The sequence below is a fragment of the Hemiscyllium ocellatum genome, chromosome 14 (assembly GCF_020745735.1).
Source record: "Hemiscyllium ocellatum isolate sHemOce1 chromosome 14, sHemOce1.pat.X.cur, whole genome shotgun sequence".
NCBI lineage: Eukaryota > Metazoa > Chordata > Chondrichthyes > Orectolobiformes > Hemiscylliidae > Hemiscyllium > Hemiscyllium ocellatum.
Window position 1 is genome coordinate 2,369,407 of NC_083414.1, and position 20,009 is coordinate 2,389,415.

At 48.6% G+C, this 20,009-nt stretch overlaps 1 protein-coding gene across 1 annotated transcript in view; it reads left to right on the forward strand.

Moving 5' to 3' along the window:
* Positions 1-6,871: 6,871 nt before the first annotated feature.
* The window catches only part of aldh1l1 (aldehyde dehydrogenase 1 family, member L1), a 101,953-nt gene continuing 88,815 nt past the window's right edge, over positions 6,872-20,009 (forward strand). Inside the window, exons 1-2 of the mRNA XM_060835297.1 lie at positions 6,872-7,069; positions 10,297-10,468. Of these exons, the coding sequence (XP_060691280.1) occupies positions 10,342-10,468 (127 nt within the window). The 5' untranslated portion in view covers positions 6,872-7,069; positions 10,297-10,341. The remainder of the gene's footprint in view (positions 7,070-10,296; positions 10,469-20,009) is intronic.

Sequence of the window (20,009 nt, forward strand, 5' to 3'; positions counted from 1 at the left end):
CAAAGGCCCAACAATGTCTATTCTTCCTCAGGCAGCTGAGGGAATTTGGCATGACAGCGAATACCCTTACCAACTTTTATAGGTGTGCCATCAAGAGGATTCTGTCTGGATGTATCACTACCTGGTACGGCAACGGTACCATTCAAGATCAGGGACGGTTACAGAGAGTGGGGAACTCGGCCTGGACAATCACAAAGGCCAACCTCCCATCTACAGAATCCATCTACCAGGCCCACTGTCAAGGAAAGGCCGCCAGCATTCTCAAAGATCCATCCCACCCTGGCAATGTTTTTCTACAACCTCTACCATCGGGGAGAAGGTACAGAAACCTGAACACACGCACCAGCCGGATTCAAAACAGTTTCTACCTGACTGTTAGATTACTGAATGGACTCACAAACTCTTAACATTTGCCTGTGCCTGTGTTTTTGTTTTACTGCTGTTTACCTATTATTTACTTATCTATGCTACTTAACTCTGATCTGCCTGGATTGCTCACAAGACAAAGCTTTTCACTGTGCCTCGGTAAACGTGACAATAAACTCAATTCAAAACTGCCCAAGGTATTTGAGATGTGATCTCACCAATGCCTTGTGTCACTGAGGGAGAACATCCTTCCTTTCATATTTAATTCCTCTCATAATAAAGCATTCCGCTGGCCTTCCTGATTACCTGCTGTACCTGGATGTGTGCCTCATGCACTAGAACACCGAGATTCCCCCGCATCTTGGAATCCTGCAGTCACTCTGTGGTGCTGTGGTATTTTATGAGCACACAGTATCATCTCTAGTTTCTCTGGGCATTGGATGCCTACAGGGACTGTTTAAAGTTGCCTCAATTGTTTCACTTTAATGCCATTAATAAAATAATGACAACATAATTGTTTAACACGGTGAATTTTAGTTTAACATTGCTTGCCTTACTTTCAGCTCTGCACTCTGCCTGCTGTTCAAGTTAGTACAGAACCAAAAAAAAATGCAGATGCTGGAATCCAAGGTAAACAAGCAGGAGGCTGGAAGAACACAGCAAGGCAGGCAGCACCAGGAGGTGGAGAATGTCCTGAAGAAGGGTTACACCTGAAATGTTGACTTCTCCACCTCCTGACTTGCCGTGTTCGCCCTGCCTCGTGATTGTCTACCTTCAAGCTTTTACCTCATGCTTCATTCCTACACTCAGTCCTGAAATCCCACAGCCTTCATCTGGTTCCTGCCCTTAACCCCAGAGCCTCCTGACCGCAAGGCTCCCAATCCTGTTCCTTCCTTTAAACTGGCCGGTGCCTGCTCCTGACCTGGCTCTGCTTCTCGACTTGCACTGATGGCCTGGGTTCCACCAGGTGTAGTTCCACCTGCTGCCACTGGATGGAGCAGAAACAGCAAGTGCTGGAGAAACTCAGCAGGTCTGGCAGGCTCTATGGAGAGAGAAACAGAGTTAACGTTTAAGAAGCAGAACCGATGACGAGTCACTGGATTCGAAAGATGAACACTGCTTTCTCGTGAAATTTCTGTTTTTGATTCAGGTTTCAGCAGCCTCAGTTATTTGTCCTATTTTATGCCACTAGATAGAGTATTGTCAATGAAAACTTCACCAAGTTTTAGCAAGCACTTGATTGCTTCTTTAACCTTAAATATTCACAGCACTTAATTTAATATTGTATTTTTTCCATATTTTTAATATTTCTTTATTTTAAAGGTTATTTTCTTTATGAATGTAGGAAGGATGTTGTGAAACTTGAAAGGGTTCAGAAAAGATTTACAAGGATGTTGCCAGGGTTGGAGGATTTGAGCTACAGGGAGAGGCTGAACAGGCTGGGGCTGTTTTCCCTGGAGCATCAGAGGCTGAGGGGTGACCTTATTGAGGTTTACAAAATCATGAGGGGCATGGATAGGGTGAATGCACAAGGTCTTTTCCCCAGGGTGGGGGAGTCCAAAACTAGAGGGCATAGGTTTAGGGTGAGAGGGGAAAGATATAAAGGAGACCTAAGGGGCAACATTTTCATGTAGAGGGTGGTACGTGTATGGAATGAAGTGCCAGAGGAAGTGTTGGAGGCTGGTACAATTACAACATTTAAAAGGCATTTGGATAGAAGGGTTGAGAGAGATATGGGCTGGGTGCTGGCAAGTGGGACTAGATTAGGTTAGGATATCTGGTCAGCATGGATGGGTTGGACTGAAGGGTCTGTTTCTGTGCTGTACATCTCTCTGTGTCTATGGCTGAGAGATGTGTGCCATTTCACTCTAATAAAGTTTTAAAGGGGTTCTACTGAGATCGATCCTGAAGTACCGAACTGTACAGCATTCCTGTTTATTTTCACTGATTTGTTTGCCTTTGCATGTTACCTCAAGTCATTGACACAGTGTGTTTCTGGTGTTTGTACTGCAATCTAATGTGTTTTTTTCTCTGAGCACGAAATATCTAAAGGAACCTAAGTTTAGTTTTAGTCGTGACTTCTTGGGGATCTGTGATTCACTTAAAGTTGTTCCTGATTTCCAGGTACACAGCCACAGCTTTAAAGGAGGATTTTCTGAACACTCCGTGAGGCTGCTCCCTCCTTACACAGTTGCCACTATTCTGTTTCTCGAGCCCTTAGTTCATCCTTATCTTTGAGTAGGGTTCTCTAATCTTCTTCAATATTATAATAATTTCTTTAAATATATATCGATTACTGAGTACAGTTTTGTATCTTGCACTCCATTAAACTCTTCTCTCTTCTTCCAGTCCAGTCTTGTCAGAATAACATCATGAATGGGACATTTTTATGTTGACTTATTGAGAGGTGTGAGCTGAAAATGTGTTGCTGAAAAAGCGCAGCAGGTCAGGCAGCATCCAGGGAACAGGAGATTCGACGTTTCGGGCATAAGCCCTTCTTCAGGAAGGTGTTGAGAGGTGTTATTACACACCTTTAGAGCAGGTGGGATTTGAACCTATATTTACTGGCTCTGAGGTAGGGACACTACCACTGCACCACAAGATGCAGTCTTAATATTATCAATTATATTATCGTTACAGTTCAGGTCAGTCCTGACTGACTTTACAAGGCAGCACATGGGCCTCGTGAGAACAGGATAGAAATATTCTTTCTCCTGGAGCAGTCCTCCTGCTGGGCTGTGTTTATCATCCCACGGTTTGCTCCAATTACAGTCCCTCACTGGCTGGTGTGAAGCTAGAGGTAACCTTGATTCAGCAATGACGGGGCCAATGACCTTGTAGGAGGAGCCGGGAACGTTGAAGTTTAACCACAATGATCCGCAATCCTGGACTCTGCCCAGACACCAAGCCCATTCACAGGAGAGAGCTGACAGTTTACTTTAGCTGTGTCACTCTCCCCTTTTTCCAGAAAGTTCCAAAATGTGCTCAGCTCCTTCCCTCCCCATCCGGGAGCTATTCCACTGTGGAGGGAATCACAGACAATTCTCGATCCAGCAGCACACCACCTCATATTCCAACTGCTAGACCTGCACTCTCCTGCCCACCTGGCCACTCACTATGGAACCTGTTCCAAAGTTCACCTCTTCCCTGGGGTGTGAATATCCCAATAATCCAACGTCCAGTCTTTCCTCTGTGTAATCTATAGCTGTGATCTCTGCTCTATGTCATTAATGACCCAATTGGAATAATCAGTCAATACGAAAACAGTTCAATCTCTTTGTTCGTTCATCTCTTCTATCTGATCATTTAGATATAGCACATCTCAATAGAAAATACTCCAGTGGGGTTTTAAAATAAACATTAGGTTTTGAAACATTTCCGCAACTCTGGTGGGACAGAATACTCTCTGTGGAGTGCTTGGTAAAGAGAAAGTCAGAAATGGGGTGCGGATGACTTTTTAAAAACTCAGCCGAGGGACTAGCTGGGCCTGGTATTTATTGTCCGTCCCTAGTTGCCCCTTGAGAAGGTGGGGGTGAGCTGCCTTCTTGAACTGTCCATGTGCTGTAGGTAGACCCACAATGCCCTTGGGGGAGGTGGTGTGTTGGAGTTCCAGGATTTTGACTGAAGGAATGTCGATATATTTCCAAATCGGGATGGTGTGAGGCTCGGAGGGAACATAGAAGAGAGGGGTGGGAGTAGGTCATTCTGTCCGTTGAGTCTGCATTGCCATTGAATATGATCATGGCTGACCATCCGGCTTAGTGCCTCACTCCCACTCTCCCACCGTATTCCTTGACCATTTTAGCCACTACAGCTATATCTATCTGCTTCTTGAAAACATAATGTTTTGGCCTCAGCTGCTTCCTTTGGCAATGCCATCCCCCCGTCTCTGGGTGAAGATATTTCTCCTCATTTCAGTCTAAATGGCCTACACTGCATCCTGAGACAATGACTCCTGGTCTGGACTCCCCCCATCATCAGGATCATCCTTCCTTCCTCTACCCTGTCTCATCCTGTTAGAATTTCATAGGCTTCAATGAATCTATCCCTCATTGTTCCAAACTCTAGTCGAGAGTGTGGTGCTGGAAAAGCACAGCAGGTCAGGCAACATCGATCAGCCCGAAACGTCGGTTCTCCTGCTCTTTGGATGCTGCCTGACCTGCTGCGCTTTTCCAGCACCACACTCTGGATTCAATGGTGTTACCATCGCCGAATCCCCACTCTCAACATCCTGGGAGTTAACACTGACCAGAAACTCAACTGGACTCACTGCATAAACACAGTGGCTACAAGAGCAGGTCAGAGGTTAGGAATATTGCAGCGAGTAACTCACCCCCTGACTCCCCAGTGCCTGTCCACCATTTACAAGGCACAAGGCAGGAGTGTGATGGAATACTTTCCACACCCTTCCACATGTGGAGCTTTCCACATCCATCAAAGTTCCACCTGCACATCCATCAATGTCATTTATTGTACCAATTGCTCCCGATGCGGTCTCCTCTACATTGGGGAGACTGGACGCCTCCTCACAGAGCGCTTTAGAGAACATCTCTGGGACACCCGCATCAAACAACCACACCACCCCGTGGCCCAACATTTCAACTCCCCCTCCCACTCTGCCGAGGACATGCAGGTCCTGGGCCACCTCCACCGCCGCTCCCTCGCCACCTGACGCCTGGAGGAAGAACGCCTCATCTTCCGCCTCGGAACACTTCAACCCCAGGGCATCAATGTGGACTTCAACAGTTTCCTCATTTCCCCCTCCCCCACCTCATCCCAGTTTCAAACTTCCAGCTCAGCACTGTCCTCATGACCTGACCTGTCCTACCTGTAAATCTTCCTTCCCACCTATCTGCTCTACCCTCCTCCCCAACCTATCACCTTCACCACCACCTTCATCCACCAATTGCACTCCCAGCTACCTTCCCCCGCCAGCCCCAAACCCCCTCCCATTTATCTCTCCACCCCCGAGGCTCCCAGCCTCATTCCTGATGAAGGACTTTTGCCCAAAGTGTCGATTCTCCTGCTCCTCAGATGCTGCCTGACCTGCACCTCTCTAACCTTGACTCTAATTTCCAGCATCTGCAGTGTCCACCTCTGCCTGGATGGGTCCTACTCCAACAGCACTGGATTGACACCACATCCACCAACATCTACAAGACGCACTGCAGAAATTCATCAAGATCCTCAGACAGCACCTTCCAAACCCACGACCACTTCCATCTAGAAGGACAATATACATGGGAATACTACCCCCTGCAAGTTCCCCTCCAAGCCTCTCAGCATCCTGACTTGGGTCAATATCCTGGAATTCCCTCCCTAAGGGCAGTGTGGGTCTACCTACAGCACATGGGCTGCAGCGGATCACGAAGGCAGCTCTCCCCCACCTTCTCAAGGGGGCAACTAGGGACGGGCAATAAAAACTGCAACCAGCAAGCCACACCCATGTCCCTCAAATGATTTAAAAAGATAATGTGAATAGCTAGGTTCCTAGTGCCAATCCCAATAGTCACTGCTTGCCACTTAGAAAAAGACCTACTTTTTGTTGTCTGTCACCAGCTTTCTATCCATCTCAATATACGACCCCAATCACACAAGCTTTAATTTTACACATTAACCTCAGACGGGGGCTGTATCCCAGTGAGAGTCAGTGTGTGTGTGTGGGACTGTCCCCCAGTGAGAGTCAGTGTGTGTGTGTGAGACTGTACCCCAGTGAGAGTCAGTGTGTGTGTAGGACTGTACCCCAGTGAGAGTCAGTATGTGTGTGTGGGACTGTCCCCCAGTGAGAGTTAGTGTGTGTGGGACTGTCCCCCAGTGACAGTCAGTGTGTGTGTGTGGGACTGTCCCCCAGTGAGAGTTAGTGTGTGTGGGACTGTACCCCAGTGAGAGTCAGTGTGTGTGTAGGACTGTACCCCAGTGAGAGTTAGTGTGTGTGGGACTGTACCCAGTGAGAGTCAGTGTGTGTGGGACTGTACCCCAGTGAGAGTCAGTGTGTGTGAGACTGTACCCCAGTGAGAGTTAGTGTGTGTGGGACTGTACCCCAATGAGAGTCAGTGTGTGTGGGACTGTACCCCAGTGAGAGTCAGTGTGTGTGAGACTGTACCCCAATGAGAGTTAGTGTGTGTGGGACTGTACCCCAGTGAGTCTGTGTGTGTGAGACTGTACCCCAGTGAGAGTCAGTGTGTGTGGGACTGTACCCCAGTAAGATTTAGTGTGTGTGGGACTGTACCCCAGTGAGAGTCAGTGTGTGTGAGACTGTACCCCAGTGAGAGTTAGTGTGTGGGGGACTGTACCCCAATGAGAGTCAGTGTGTGTGGGACTGTACCCCAGTGAGAGTCAGTGTGTGTGTGTGTATGTGTGGGTGGGACTGTATTCCAGTGGGAGTCAGTGTCAGTCAGTCAGTCTTCCTCACTGATACTAATCCTCTCTCCCCGTCCTCTCTTGACGCTGTGGAATGTCTCTGGGTCAATGCCAAACCAATCCTTTCCTCCGGAGTTCCAGCAGAGGCGAGTCCTGCCTGAGTCTATTCCAGTCTCGGCCACTCTGTGGGACACAGCGGGCTCCATCCTGAACTCTCTCTGGAAGTCCCTTCGAGACTCTGAACTCCCAAAGCTCTGCAAAGTTGGAGAGCTGTCCCGGGGGCTCCCTCTGTGAAGTGGGTCTTGTATTTTCAATCATCCGGAGACCCGGAAGCTACAATCAGGTAACTGACAATTTGGGGAGTCGGATGGATTTTGGATAAAATATAAACTGTTTGTAATATTTAAACCCTCAGGACATGGACTTGCAAATTCATGGCGGGATAGATCATTATTGCAGGGTCACCTGGCGATAAAACAACATCTTTTTAAACAACAAACTGCATTTGTTTGTCAGTTGGATGATCCTGGCGTGGGATTTGGAACGGGCTCGCAGGACCCGGTGTAGATTCCGAGCTGAAGTGGTCAGGTCCATGGGGGCAGCGACTTGGATCAGGATCAGGATCTGATCTGGATCAGGATCAGGATCAGGATCTGATCTGGATCAGGGTCAGGATCAGGATCAAGATCTAGATCTGGATCAGGATGTGGATCTGGATCAGGGTCAGGGTGTGGATCTGGTTGGAGGGACTCTGTGGGTATCTTTGTGAAACAGCAGCGAGAGGTTCTCAAAGCTCGGAGCCTTGTCCCTGGGTCAGAGGGACAGAGAGACAGCGGGACAGAGGGACAGCGGGACAGAGGGACAGCGGGACAGAGGGACAGAGAGACAGCAGGACAGAGGGACAGAGGGACAGAGAGACAGCGGGACAGAGGGACAGCGGGACAGAGGGACAGAGGGGCAGAGGGACAGAGGGGCAGAGAGACAGCGGGACAGAGGGACAGAGGGACAGAGGGACAGCGGGACAGCGGGACAGAGGGACAGAGGGGCAGAGAGACAGCGGGACAGAGGGACAGAGGGACAGCGGGACAGAGGGACAGAGGGACAGCGGGACAGAGGGACAGAGGGGCAGAGAGACAGCAGGACAGAGGGACAGAGGGACAGAGAGACAGCGGGACAGAGGGACAGCGGGACAGAGGGACAGAGGGGCAGAGGGACAGAGAGACAGCGGGACAGAGGGACAGCGGGACAGAGGGGCAGAGGGACAGAGAGACAGCGGGACAGAGGGACAGAGAGACAGCGGGACAGAGGGACAGAGGGACAGCGGGACAGAGGGACAGAGAGACAGAGGGACAGCGGGACAGAGGGGCAGAGGGACAGCAGGACAGCCGGACAGAGAGACAGAGAGACCGCGGGACAGAGGGACAGAGGGACAGCGGGACAGCGGGACAGAGGGACAGTGGGACAGAGGGACAGAGGGACAGAGAGACAGCGGGACAGCGGGACAGAGGGACAGTGGGACAGAGGGACAGAGAGACAGAGAGACAGAGGGACAAAGGGACAGCGGGACAGAGGGACAGAGGGACAGCTGGACAGAGGGGCAGAGGGACAGCGGGACAGAGGGACAGAGAGACAGCGGGACAGCGGGACAGAGGGACAGAGAGACAGAGAGACAGAGGGACAGAGGGACAAAGGGACAGCGGGACAGAGGGACAGAGGGACAGAGAGACAGAGAGACAGAGGGACAAAGGGACAGCGGGACAGAGGGACAGAGGGACAGCTGGACAGAGGGGCAGAGGGACAGCAGGACAGCGGGACAGAGGGACAGAGAGACAGCGGGACAGAGGGGCAGAGGGACAGAGGGACAGCGGGACAGAGGGGCAGAGGGACACAGGGACTGAGGGACAGCGGGTGTTCACTGCGGCAATGGTCGGATGGAATTCCGCACTGACCCCCCACCGCCAGGAAAAGGGGCAGCTCCACACACCCCCCCCCCCATTATGACAGAACCATGTGACAGCCTGACACTGACCCCTCCCTCACTGACCCCTTCCCCACTGACCCCTCCCCCCACTGACCCCTCCCCACTGACCGCTCCCTCTGACTGACCCCTACCACACTGACCCCTCTCCCACCCTGACCCCTCTCCCTCACTAAAGCCTCCCCCGAATGACCCATCCCCCTTACTGACCCCTCCCCTCACTGACCCCTCTCCCTGACTGATCCCTTCGCCACAGACCCCACCCCCACGGACCCCTCCACCTGACTGACCCTGCTCCCCATACCCCTCCCCAACACTGACCCCTCCCCATCACTGAACCCTCCCCCTCACTGACCCCTCCCCCTCACTGACCCCTCCACCTGACTGACCCCTCCCTTTGACTGACCCCTCCCCTGACTGACCCCTCCCCTCACTGACACCTCTTCCTGACTGACCCCTTCGCCACTGACCCCTCCCCCACTGACCCCGCTAGTGTAGGTTAGGTGGGCTTGGATCGGTGCAACATCGAGGGCCGAAGGGCCTGTACTGCTGTAATGTTCACTGTTCAATGTTCACATAAACACAGCGGTGACACAAACAGGTCAGGGACTGGGAATATTGCAGCAAGTTCCTTCACCGTCGCTGGACCAATATCCTGGAAATCCCTCCAGTATAAAGCTGGCCCTCTGACAGTGCAGCACTCCCTCAGCACTGACCCTCCGTCAGTGCAGCACTCCCTCAGCACTGACCCCGACAGTGCGGCACTCCCTCAGCACTGACCCTCTGACAGTGTGGAACTCCCTCAGCACCGACCCTCCGACGGTGCAGCACTCCCTCAGCACTGACCCTCTGACAGTGCGGCCCTCCCTCAGCACTGACCCTCCGACAGTGTGGCACTCCCTCAGCACTGACCCTCCGACAGTGCAGCACTCCCTCAGCACTGACCCTCTGACAGTGTGGCACTCCCTCAGCACTGACCCTCCGACAGTGCAGCACTCCCTCAGCACTGACCCTCTGACAGTGTGGAACTCCCTCAGCACTGACCCTCTGACAGTGCAGCACTCCCTCAGCACTGACCCTCCGACAGTGCAGCTCTCCCTCAGCACTGACCCTCTGACAGTGTGGCACTCCCTCAGCACTGATCCTCCAACAGTGCAGCACTCCCTCAGCACTGACCCTCTGACAGTGCGGCACTCCCTCAACACTGACCCTCCGATAGTGCGGCACTCCCTCAGCACTGACCCTCCGAGAGTGCAGCACTCCCTCAGCACTGACCCTCTGACAGTGCGGCACTCCCTCAGCACTGACCCTCCGACAGTGCAACACTCCCTCATCTGACTTCTGGACTAGAACCTGAACCTAGAACTTTGTGAATCAGAGATAATGGAACAAACAAAGAAACTGGAGACCAGAGAAGGTGGGAACCCAAAAAGGTAATAGATACCTATCAGGTGACTAGGATCATTGTGTTTTGTTTTGTCTGGGAATTGTTGTGGGATATACTGACCAGATTCCAACCTGCGATGGACTTGGTCTTTCCAATAACAGCATCATTAAGGAGAGTGAATCATTGTCATTTTGTCTCCCTCCAGCAATACCCAGTGTTTGGTTTCCCTGTGTCTTAGTGCTGAAGGAAGATGAAGATTGCTGTGATTGGACAGAGTCTGTTTGGCCAAGAGGTGTACAAGGAACTCAAAAAGGCAGGCCACCAGATTGTTGGAATATTCACAATCCCCGATAAAGATGGCAAGGAGGATCCTCTTGGTGGGTACTGTATTGTAAAGCTGCTATTTCTCTGTGGGAATGGCCCCTCTTTCAGTTCGTTCCCTCTCTGAGTGTATTCTATCTGTCAATGTTCCCTCTGTGAGTCTGTTCCCTCCCTGGGAGTGTTCCCTCTGTAAGTGTGTTCCCTCTGTGGGTGTGTTCCCTCTGTGGGTGTGTTCCCTCTCTGGGTGTGTTCCCTCTGTAAGTGTGTTCCCTCTCTGGGATTGTTCCCTCTGTAAGTGTGTTCCCTCTGTGAGTGTGTTCCCTCTCTGGGAGTTTTCCCTCTCTGGATGTGTACCTTCTGTGGGTGTGTTCCCTCCGTAAGTGTGTTCCCTCTCTGGATGTGTACCCTCTGTGGGTGTGTTCCCTCTGTAAGTGTATTCCCTCTATGAGTGTGTTCCCTCTCTGGGAGTGTTCCCTCTGTCAGTGTGTTCCCTCTCTGGGTGTATTCCCTCTGTAAGTGTGCTCTCTCGGTGGGTGTGATCCTTCTGTGGGTGTGTTCCCTCTGTGGGTGTGTTCCCTCTGTGGGTGTGATCCTTCTGTGGGTGTGTTCCCTCTCTGGGAGTGTTCCCTCTCTGGGAGTGTTCCCTCTGTCAGTGTGTTCCCTCTCTGGGTGTATTCCCTCTGTAAGTGTGCTCCCTCTGTGGGTTTGTTCCCTCTCCTGGTATGTTCCTTGTCTGGGTGTGTTCTGTCTGTGGAATGATCCCTTTCTAGGTATGGTCTGGCAGTGGTTCAAACCCCTGATTTTGTACAACAGATATTAAACTTTAGAAAAAAGGGAAAAACTGCAGATGTTGGAATTCAGAAACAAAAACAGAAATTGTTGAAAAATCTCAGCAACATCTATTGGGAGAAAGCAGTGTTAACTTTTTGGATCCAGTGACCCTGCTTCAGTACCGGCGTTTCTGCTCCTGAGCTGGCTGTGAGGAGCTGGATAAATGTCAAGGGTTCTTAAAGGGTGAGTTAGTGACAGGATACGGCCTCTGTGGAGCTATGAGAAAAGTCTGAGGATTGATATTACTGTTTTAGAACAAATACTGGAGAACAGAGAAATGTCTAAACTGAAATGATAGCAGCACTCAGCTATCTGACTGTTTGACAAAGACAGGAGGTGGATTACTGGGCTAATGGTAGGCTACTTGGTAGTGTGGATGAGCAGAGGGATCTTGGTGTCCATGTACACAGATCTCTGAAAGTTGCCACCCAGGTAAATAGTGCTGTGAGGAAGGCATATGGTGTACTGGGCTTTATTGGTAGAGGAATCGAGTTCCGGAGTCCTGAGGTCATGTTGCAGTTGTATAAGACTCTGGTGCGGCCTCATCTGGAGTATTGTGTGCAGTTTTGGTCGCCATACTATAGGAAGGATGTGGAGGCATTGGAACGGGTGCAGAGGAGGTTTACCAGGATGTTGCCTGGAATGGTAGGAAAATCTTATGAGGAAAGGCTGAGGCACTTGGGGCTGTTCTCATTGGAGAAGAGAAGGTTTAGGGGAGATTTGATAGAGGTGTATAAGATGATTAGGGGTTTAGATAGGGTCGACACTGAGAACCTTTTACCGCTAATGGAGTCAGGTGTTACTAGGGGACACAGCTTTAAATTAAGGGGTGGTAGGTATAGGACAGATGTTAGGGGTAGATTCTTTACACAGCGGGTTGTGGGTTCATGGAATGCCCTGCCAGTAGCAGTGGTGAACTCTCCTTCTTTATGGTCATTTAAGCGGGCATTGGATAGGCATTTGGAAGTTATTGGGCTAGTGTAGGTTAGGTAGGATTCGGTCGGCGCAACATCGAGGGCCGAAGGGCCTGTACTGCGCTGTATCTTTCTATGTTCTAATCTGGCAGAGCTCAGAAATAGGAAGGGTACGGGAACAATGTTGGGGCTGGACTACTGTCGGCCCAACAGTGAGCACGAGGTAGAGGTACAAATATGTGAACAGATTATGGAAAGATGTAGGAGTAACAGGGTGGTGGTAACGGGAGATTATAATTTTCCCAAAATTGACTGGGATTCGCTTAGTGTTAGAGGTCGAGATGGAGCAGAATTTGTAACAAGCATCCAGGAGGGTTTTCTAGAGCAGTGTGGAAAAAGACCAATTTGGGAAGGGGCCATACAGGAGCTGGTCATAGAGTCATAGAGATGTACAGCATGGAAACAGACCCTTCAATCCAACCCGTCCATGCCAACCAGATATCCCAACCCAATCTAGTCCCACCTGCCTGCACCTGGCCCATGTCCCTCCAAACCCTTCCTATTCATATACCCATCCAAATGCCTCTTAAATGTTGCAATTGTACCAGCCTCCAGCACTTCCTCTGGCAGCTCATTCCATACATGCACCACCCTCTGTGTGAAAAAGTTGCCCCTTAGGCCCCTTTTATATCTTTCCCCTCTCACCCTAAACCTATGCCCTCTAGTTCTGGACTCCCCGACCCCAGGGAAAAGACTTTGCCTATTTATTCTATCCATGTCCCTCATGATTTTATAAACCTCTATAAGGTCACCCCTCAGCCTCTGATGCTCCAGAAAAAAACAGTCCCAGCCTATTCAACCTCCCTCTACAGCTCAAGTCCTCCAACCCAGGCAACATCCTTGTAAATCTTTTTTGAACCCTTTCAAGTTTCACAACATCTTTCCAATAGGAAGGTGACCAGAATTGCATGCAATATTCCAACAATGGGCTAACCAATATCCTGTACAGCCGCAACATGACCTCCCAACTCTTGTACTCAATACTCTGGCCAATAAAGGAAAGCATACTAAACACCTTCTTCACTATCCTATCTACCTGTGACTCCACTTTCAATTAGCTATGAACCTGCACTCCAAGGTCTCTTTGTTCAGCAACAATCCCTAGGACCTTACCATTAAGTGTATAAGTCCTGCTAAGATTTGCTTTCCCAAAATGCAGCACTTCACATTTATCTGAATTAAACTCCATCTGCCACTTCTCAGCCCATTGGCCCATCTGGTCCAGATCCTGTTGTAATCTGAGGTAACCTTCCTCGCTGTCCACTACACCTCCAATTTTGGTGTCATCTGCAAACTTACTAACTGTACCTCTTATGCTTTCATCAAAATCATTTATGTAAATGACAAAAAGTAGTGGACCCAGCACCGATCCTTGTGGCACTCCACTGGTCACAGGCCTCCAGTCTGAAAAACAACTCTCCACCACCACCCTCTGTCTTCCACCTTTGAGCCAGTTCTGTATCCAAATGGCTAGTTCTCCCTGTATTCCATGAGATCTAACCTTGCTAACCAGACTCCCATTGGGAACCTTGTCGAACGCCTTACTGAAGTCCATATAGACCACGTCTACTGTTCTGCCCTCATCAATCTTCTTTGTTACATCTTCAAAGAACTCAATAAAGTTTGTGAGACATGATTTCCCATGCACAAAGCCATGTTGACTATCCCTAATCAGTCCTTGTCTTTCCAAATACATGTACATCCTGTCCCTCAGGATTCCCTCCAACAACTTGCCCACCACCGATGTCAGGCTCACCGGTCTATAGTTCCCTGTCTTGTCCTTACCACCCTTCTTAAACAGTGGCACAACGTTTGCCAACCTCCAGTCTTCTGGCACCTCACCTGTGACTATCGATGATACAAATATCTCAGCAAGAGGCCCAGCAATCACTTCTCTAGCTTCCCACAGAGTTCTCGGGTACACCTGATCAGGTCCTGGGGATTTATCCACCTTTAACCGTTTCAAGACATTCAGCACTTCCTCCTCTGTCATCTGGACATTTTGCAAGATGTCACCATCTATTTCCCTACAGTCTATATTTTCCATATCCTTTTCCACAGTAAATACTGATGCAAAATATTCATTTAGTATCTCCCCCATTTTCTGCGGCTCCACACAAAGGCTGCTTGCTGCTCTTTGAGGGGCCCTATTCTCTCCCTAGTTACCCTTTTGTCCTTAACATATTTATAAAAACCCTTTGGATTCTCCTTAACCCTATTTGCCAAAGCTATCTCATGTCCCCTTTTTGCCGGCCTGATTTCCCTCTTAAGTATTCTCCTACTTCTAAGGTTGGTGGAGTAGCAGATAGTGAAGCGGACTGTCAGAGAATACAGCAGAATATAGATAGATGAGAAAGTTGGGCAGTGAAATGACAGATGGAGTTCAATCCGGGGAAATGTGCGAGGATGCATTTTAGAAGATCCAATTCAAGAGTGAACTATACAATAAATGGAAAATTCCTGGGGAATATTGATGTACAGAGAGATCTGGGTGCTATTCCCTGAAGGTGGCAACGCAGGTTAACAGAGTGGTCAAGAAGGCATACGGCACGCTTACCTTCATTGGACGGGGTATAGAATACAAGAGTTGGCAGGTCATGTTACAGTTGTATAGGACTTTAGGTCGGCCACATTTGGAATACTGTGTATCGTTCTGTCGCCACATTGTGATGCATGAATTTGTTCCTCTGAGACAGGTAAGAAGGGGTAAGATTAAGGAACCTTGGATGATGAGAACAGAGGAGCTTCTCATCAAAAGGAAGAGGGCAGCTTATGTAAGGTGGAGGAAGCAAGGATCTAGCACAGCTTTACAGGATTACAGGCTTGCTAGAATGGAGCTCAGAACTGGGCTGAGGAGAGCCAGGAGGGGGCATGGAAAAGGCTTGGCAGGAAGGATTAGGGAGAACCCAAAGGTATTTTACTCATACGTGAGGAATAAGAGAATGATCAGGGAGAAGGTAGAGCCGATCAGGGATAGCGGAGGGAACTTGTGCGTGGAGTCTGTGCAGATAGGGGAAGCCCTGAATGAGGTTTTTTTGCTTCGGTTTTCACTGAGGAAAAGGACCTTGTTGTGAATGAGAACTTAGAGGAGCTGGGATACAGGCTTGACCAGATCAAGATTGATGAAGTTGATGTGCTGGAAATTTTGGACAATATTAAGATTGATAAGTCCCCCGGGCCAGACCAGATTTATCCTGGGATGCTCCAGGAAGCGAGAAAGGAGCTTGCTAAGCCGCTGGCGAGGATATTTGCCTCCTCATTCTCCACAGGAGTCGTGCTGGAGGATTGGAAGGAGACGAATGTTGTTCCTTATTTCAAGAAGGGTAATAGGGAAATCGCTGGCAATTACAGACCAGTCAGTCTTATGTCTGTGGTCAGCAAGGTTTTGGAAAGAATTCTGAGGGATAGGATTTATGACTATTTGGCAAAGCATAATGTGATTAAAGGCAGACAGCATGGCTTTGTGAGGGGCAGGTCATACCTCACAAATTTTATTGAGTTCTTTGAGGAGGTGACAAGACAGGTCAACGAAGGTCGAGCAGTGGATATGGCATATATGGACTTCAGCGCTGAAAATGCGTTGCTGGTTAAAGCACAGCAGGTCAGGCAGCATCCAAGGAACAGGAAATTCGACATTTCGGGCCAGAGCCTTTCATCAGGAATGGACTTCAGCAAGGCATTTGATAAGGTTCCCCATGGTAGGCTCATTCATAAAGTCAGGGAGTATGGGATACAGGGAGATTTGGCTATCTGGTTTCAGAATTGGTTGGCTGTATATGGAAAGAACTTTCTGCCAACATTCTGCCTGGAGGTCAGTGTTGAGTGGGGTCCCGCAGGGCTCTGTTCTTGGGCCTCTGCTCTTTGTAGTTTTTATAAATGACTTGGATGAGGAGGTTGAGGGGTGGGTTAGTAAATTTGCAGATGACACAAAGGTTGGAGGTGCCGTCGATAGTATAGAGGGCTACTGCAGCACGACATAGACAGGATGCAGAGCTGGGCTGAGAAATGGCAGATGGAGTTCAACCTGAATAAATGTGAAGTGATTCATTTTGGAAGGTCGAGCTCGAATGCTGAATATAGGATTAAAGACAGGATTCTTGGCAGTGTGGAGGAACAGAGGGATCTGGGTGTCCAAGTCCATAGATCCCTCAACGTTGCCACCCAAGTGAATAGGGTTGTTAAGAAAGCATATGGTGTTCTGACTTTCATTAACAGGGGGATTGAGTTTAAGAGCCGCGAGGTTTTGCTGCAGCTCTACAAGTCCCTGGTGAGACCACACTTGGAATATTGTGTCCAGTTCTGATCATCCTCCTACAGGAAAAATACAGAGGCTTCGGAGAGGGTGCAAAGAAGGTTTACCAGGATGCTGCCTGGACTGGAGGGCTTGCCTTATGAAGAGAGGTTGAATAAGCTCGGACTTTTCTCTCTGGAGAGGAGGAGGAAGAGAGGAGACCTGATCGAGGTATACAAAATAATGAGAGGAATAGATAGAGTCAATAGCCAGAGACTTTTCCCCAGGGCAGGATTGACTGGTATGAGGGGTCATAGTTTGAAGATATTAGGAGGAAGCTATAAAGGAGATGTCAGAGGTAGATTCTTTACGCAGAGAGTTGTGAATGCATAGAATGCGTTGCCAGCGGTGGTGGTGGAAGCAGAGTCATTGGGGACAGTTAAGTGACTGCTGGACATGCACATGGATAGCAGTGAGTTGAGGGGTGCGTGGGTTAATTTATTATATTTTACATTAGGATTAAACCTCAGCACAGCATCATGGGACAAAGACCCTGTTCTGTGCTGTACTTTTCTACCTTTTATTACCAAAAGGACGTGGATGTTTTGGAGAGGGTGCAGAGGAGGTTCAGCAGGATATTGTCTGGTGTGGAGGGTGCTAGCTATGAAGAGAGGTTGAGTAGATTAGAATGATTTTCATTAGAAAGATGGAGGTTCAAGGAGGACCTGATTGAGGCCTACAAAGTCATGGGAGGTATAGACAGGGGGGATAGCAAGAAACTTTTTCCCAGAGTGGGGGACTCAATTACTAGGGGGGTCACGATTTCAAAGTAAGAGGGGAAGGTTCAGGGGAGAAATGCATGGGAAGTTCTTTCCGCAGATGGTGGAAGGTGCGTGGAACGCGTTGCCAATGAAGGTGGTAGGGGTGGGAATGATAGCATCATTTAAGATGCATCTAGACAGATACATGAATGGGCAGGGAGCAGAAGGGTACAGATCCTTAGAAAATAGGCAGCAGGTTTTAATAGAGGATCTGGGTCAGTGCAGGCTTGGAGGGCCGAAGGGCCTGTTCCTGTGCTATAATTTTCTTTGTTCTTTGATCTTCTTTGTGCTGTCTCAAAGAAACTGTTGGAATTACTGGAAACAAGATGATTGGAATTTAATATACAAACAAAAATGGGAATACAGCATGTTATCATTTGTATATCATGTTTGTTTTATTATTATTAGTCGTAGACTTATTTAAAAAGTTAAAAAGAGAATCTGATATGAGCTAATAATGTCTGCAGGGTTATTTGAGACTGAATGGAACCAGGGAACAGGTTGTTCAGATATGAACGAAGGGTGACCTGGGTGTGAGCTACTGGCATAAATATGAAGAGTTAGTAATCTTAGGGAGGGGAGTGTGGCTACCTGAAATAAAGCTGTGGCTGAAAGTGTGGACTTGGACTCTGTTCAAAAACATTTATCTTTGCCTGTTTAACACATTGTGAAAGAATGTGGGAAAGAGAATATGAGGAGATTATAAAAAGATACCGGTAGGTTAAGTGAATGGGCAAAGATCTTGCATTTGGCAGAAGGAATTAAAAAGAAGCATGTTATCTAACTAGTGAGAGCTGTGAGAGGCAGAGGGATCTGGGTGTTACAGCACATGAGAAGACTAATTTACAGAGACAGCAAGTCATCAGGAAAGTTAATAGAATATTATGGTTCATGGTGAGGGGCATTGAATGCAAAAGTAGGAAGTTTATGCTTCAATTATCATCCTGTAAGGTGTTGGCATACTATGATCCCAAGTGAGATCTGGGATTGATATATGATGTCTCCCTGTATAGCATCAGGGTAATATTAGCTCATAGACGGCGCAATGGAGAGGAACACCCAATACTGTATACATCCAGCACTTCGCCTGATGCAGAGTGTAAATACGCCCAGATAGAGAAGGAAGGTTAGCGATCATATTTGGAGTCAGGATGTTCACCAATACCTTTATAGATGTAAATTTGTAATAATAACAGACGATAAACCCCTGCTAGGTCCAGTTAAAGTGAACAAGACAGTGCTGCCCATAGCTTCAGACTGAATTTGATAGTGGTCTCCAAGACTAAGTGCATATAATTACAATTCGGAGCACCATCCCGGAGGCCAAGTAGTGAATGTGGATGCATTGAGTTGCCTCCCACTGGCAGATACAACCCCCGGTTCGACCACCCCTGGAATAGTCCATAATGTTTTTAAATTTCCTGTACACACTTCCCGTCACAGCTGACAATATCAGACTTTGGATACAGAAAGATCCAGTCCTGGCAAAACTAAAACAGCTGGTAGTGATGGAGGAAATCAAAGAGCCATCACAACCAGAACTGAAACCATTTTGGAGAGACCAGATCACAGTAGAGGATGGCAGTGTATTATGGGGAGCAAGGTCACCACCAAATACTGACTGATCTCCATCTGGGTCATCCAGGGGTCTCCGAAATGGAGATATTGCAGATCACATGGAATCCAGGGAAAGTGAGCCATTTAGATACAACGTTGCCTTGAAGTTGGAGACAGAGGGTGATGGTGGTGGCTTGCTTTTCAGACTGGAGGCTGTGGCCAGCGGTGTGCTGCAAGGATCAATACATGGTCTACTTTTTGTCATAATGTAAATGATGTGGATGTGAATATTGGAGGTATGGTGAGTATGTTTGCAGGTGACTCCAAAATTGGTGATGCAGTACAATGGGCCAAGGAGTGGCAGATACGGTTTAATTCAGATAAATGTGAGGTGCTGCATTTTGGAAAAGCCAATCAGGGAGGATGTATACACTTCATGGTAAGGTCCTAGTGAGTGTTGCTAAACAAAGAGACCTTGGAGTGCAGGTTCATAGCTCCTTGAAAGCGGAGTCGCAGGTAGATAGGATAGTGAAGAGGCGTTTGGTATGCTTTCCTTTATTGGTCAGAGCATTGAGTACAGGAGTTGGGAGGTCATGTTGCAGCTGTACAGGATATTGGTTAGGCTACTTTTGGAATATTGCATTCAATTCTGGACTCCCTCCTGCAGGAAAGATGTTGTGCAACTTGAAAGGGTTCAGAAAAGATTTACAAGGATGTTGCCAGGGTTGGAGGATTTGAGCTACAGGGAGAGGCTGAACAGGTTGAGCCATAGGGAGACACTGAATCGGCTGGGGCTGTTTTCCCTGGAGCATCGGAGGCTGAGGGGTGACCTTATAAAATCAAGAGGGGCATGGATAGGGTGAATAGATTACATTTAAAAGACATCTGGATGGGTAAGTGAATAGCAAGGATTTAGAGGGATATGGGCCAAGTGCTGGCAAATGGGACTAGGTTAATTTAGGATATCTGGCCAGCACAGACAAGCTGGACTGAAGGATCTGTTTCCATGCTGTACTTCTCTACTTCTGTTGTTGGCATGAAGTTATGTTTGGGTGGCCAGGATTGGATGCAGACATAGCTACATCGGTGGGGCAGTGCCTAGTGTGCCAACAAAAACAAAAATTATAGTCAGCAGCTCCCCTACATTCATGGGAATGACCCGGTAACTATGCAGGTGTGAATA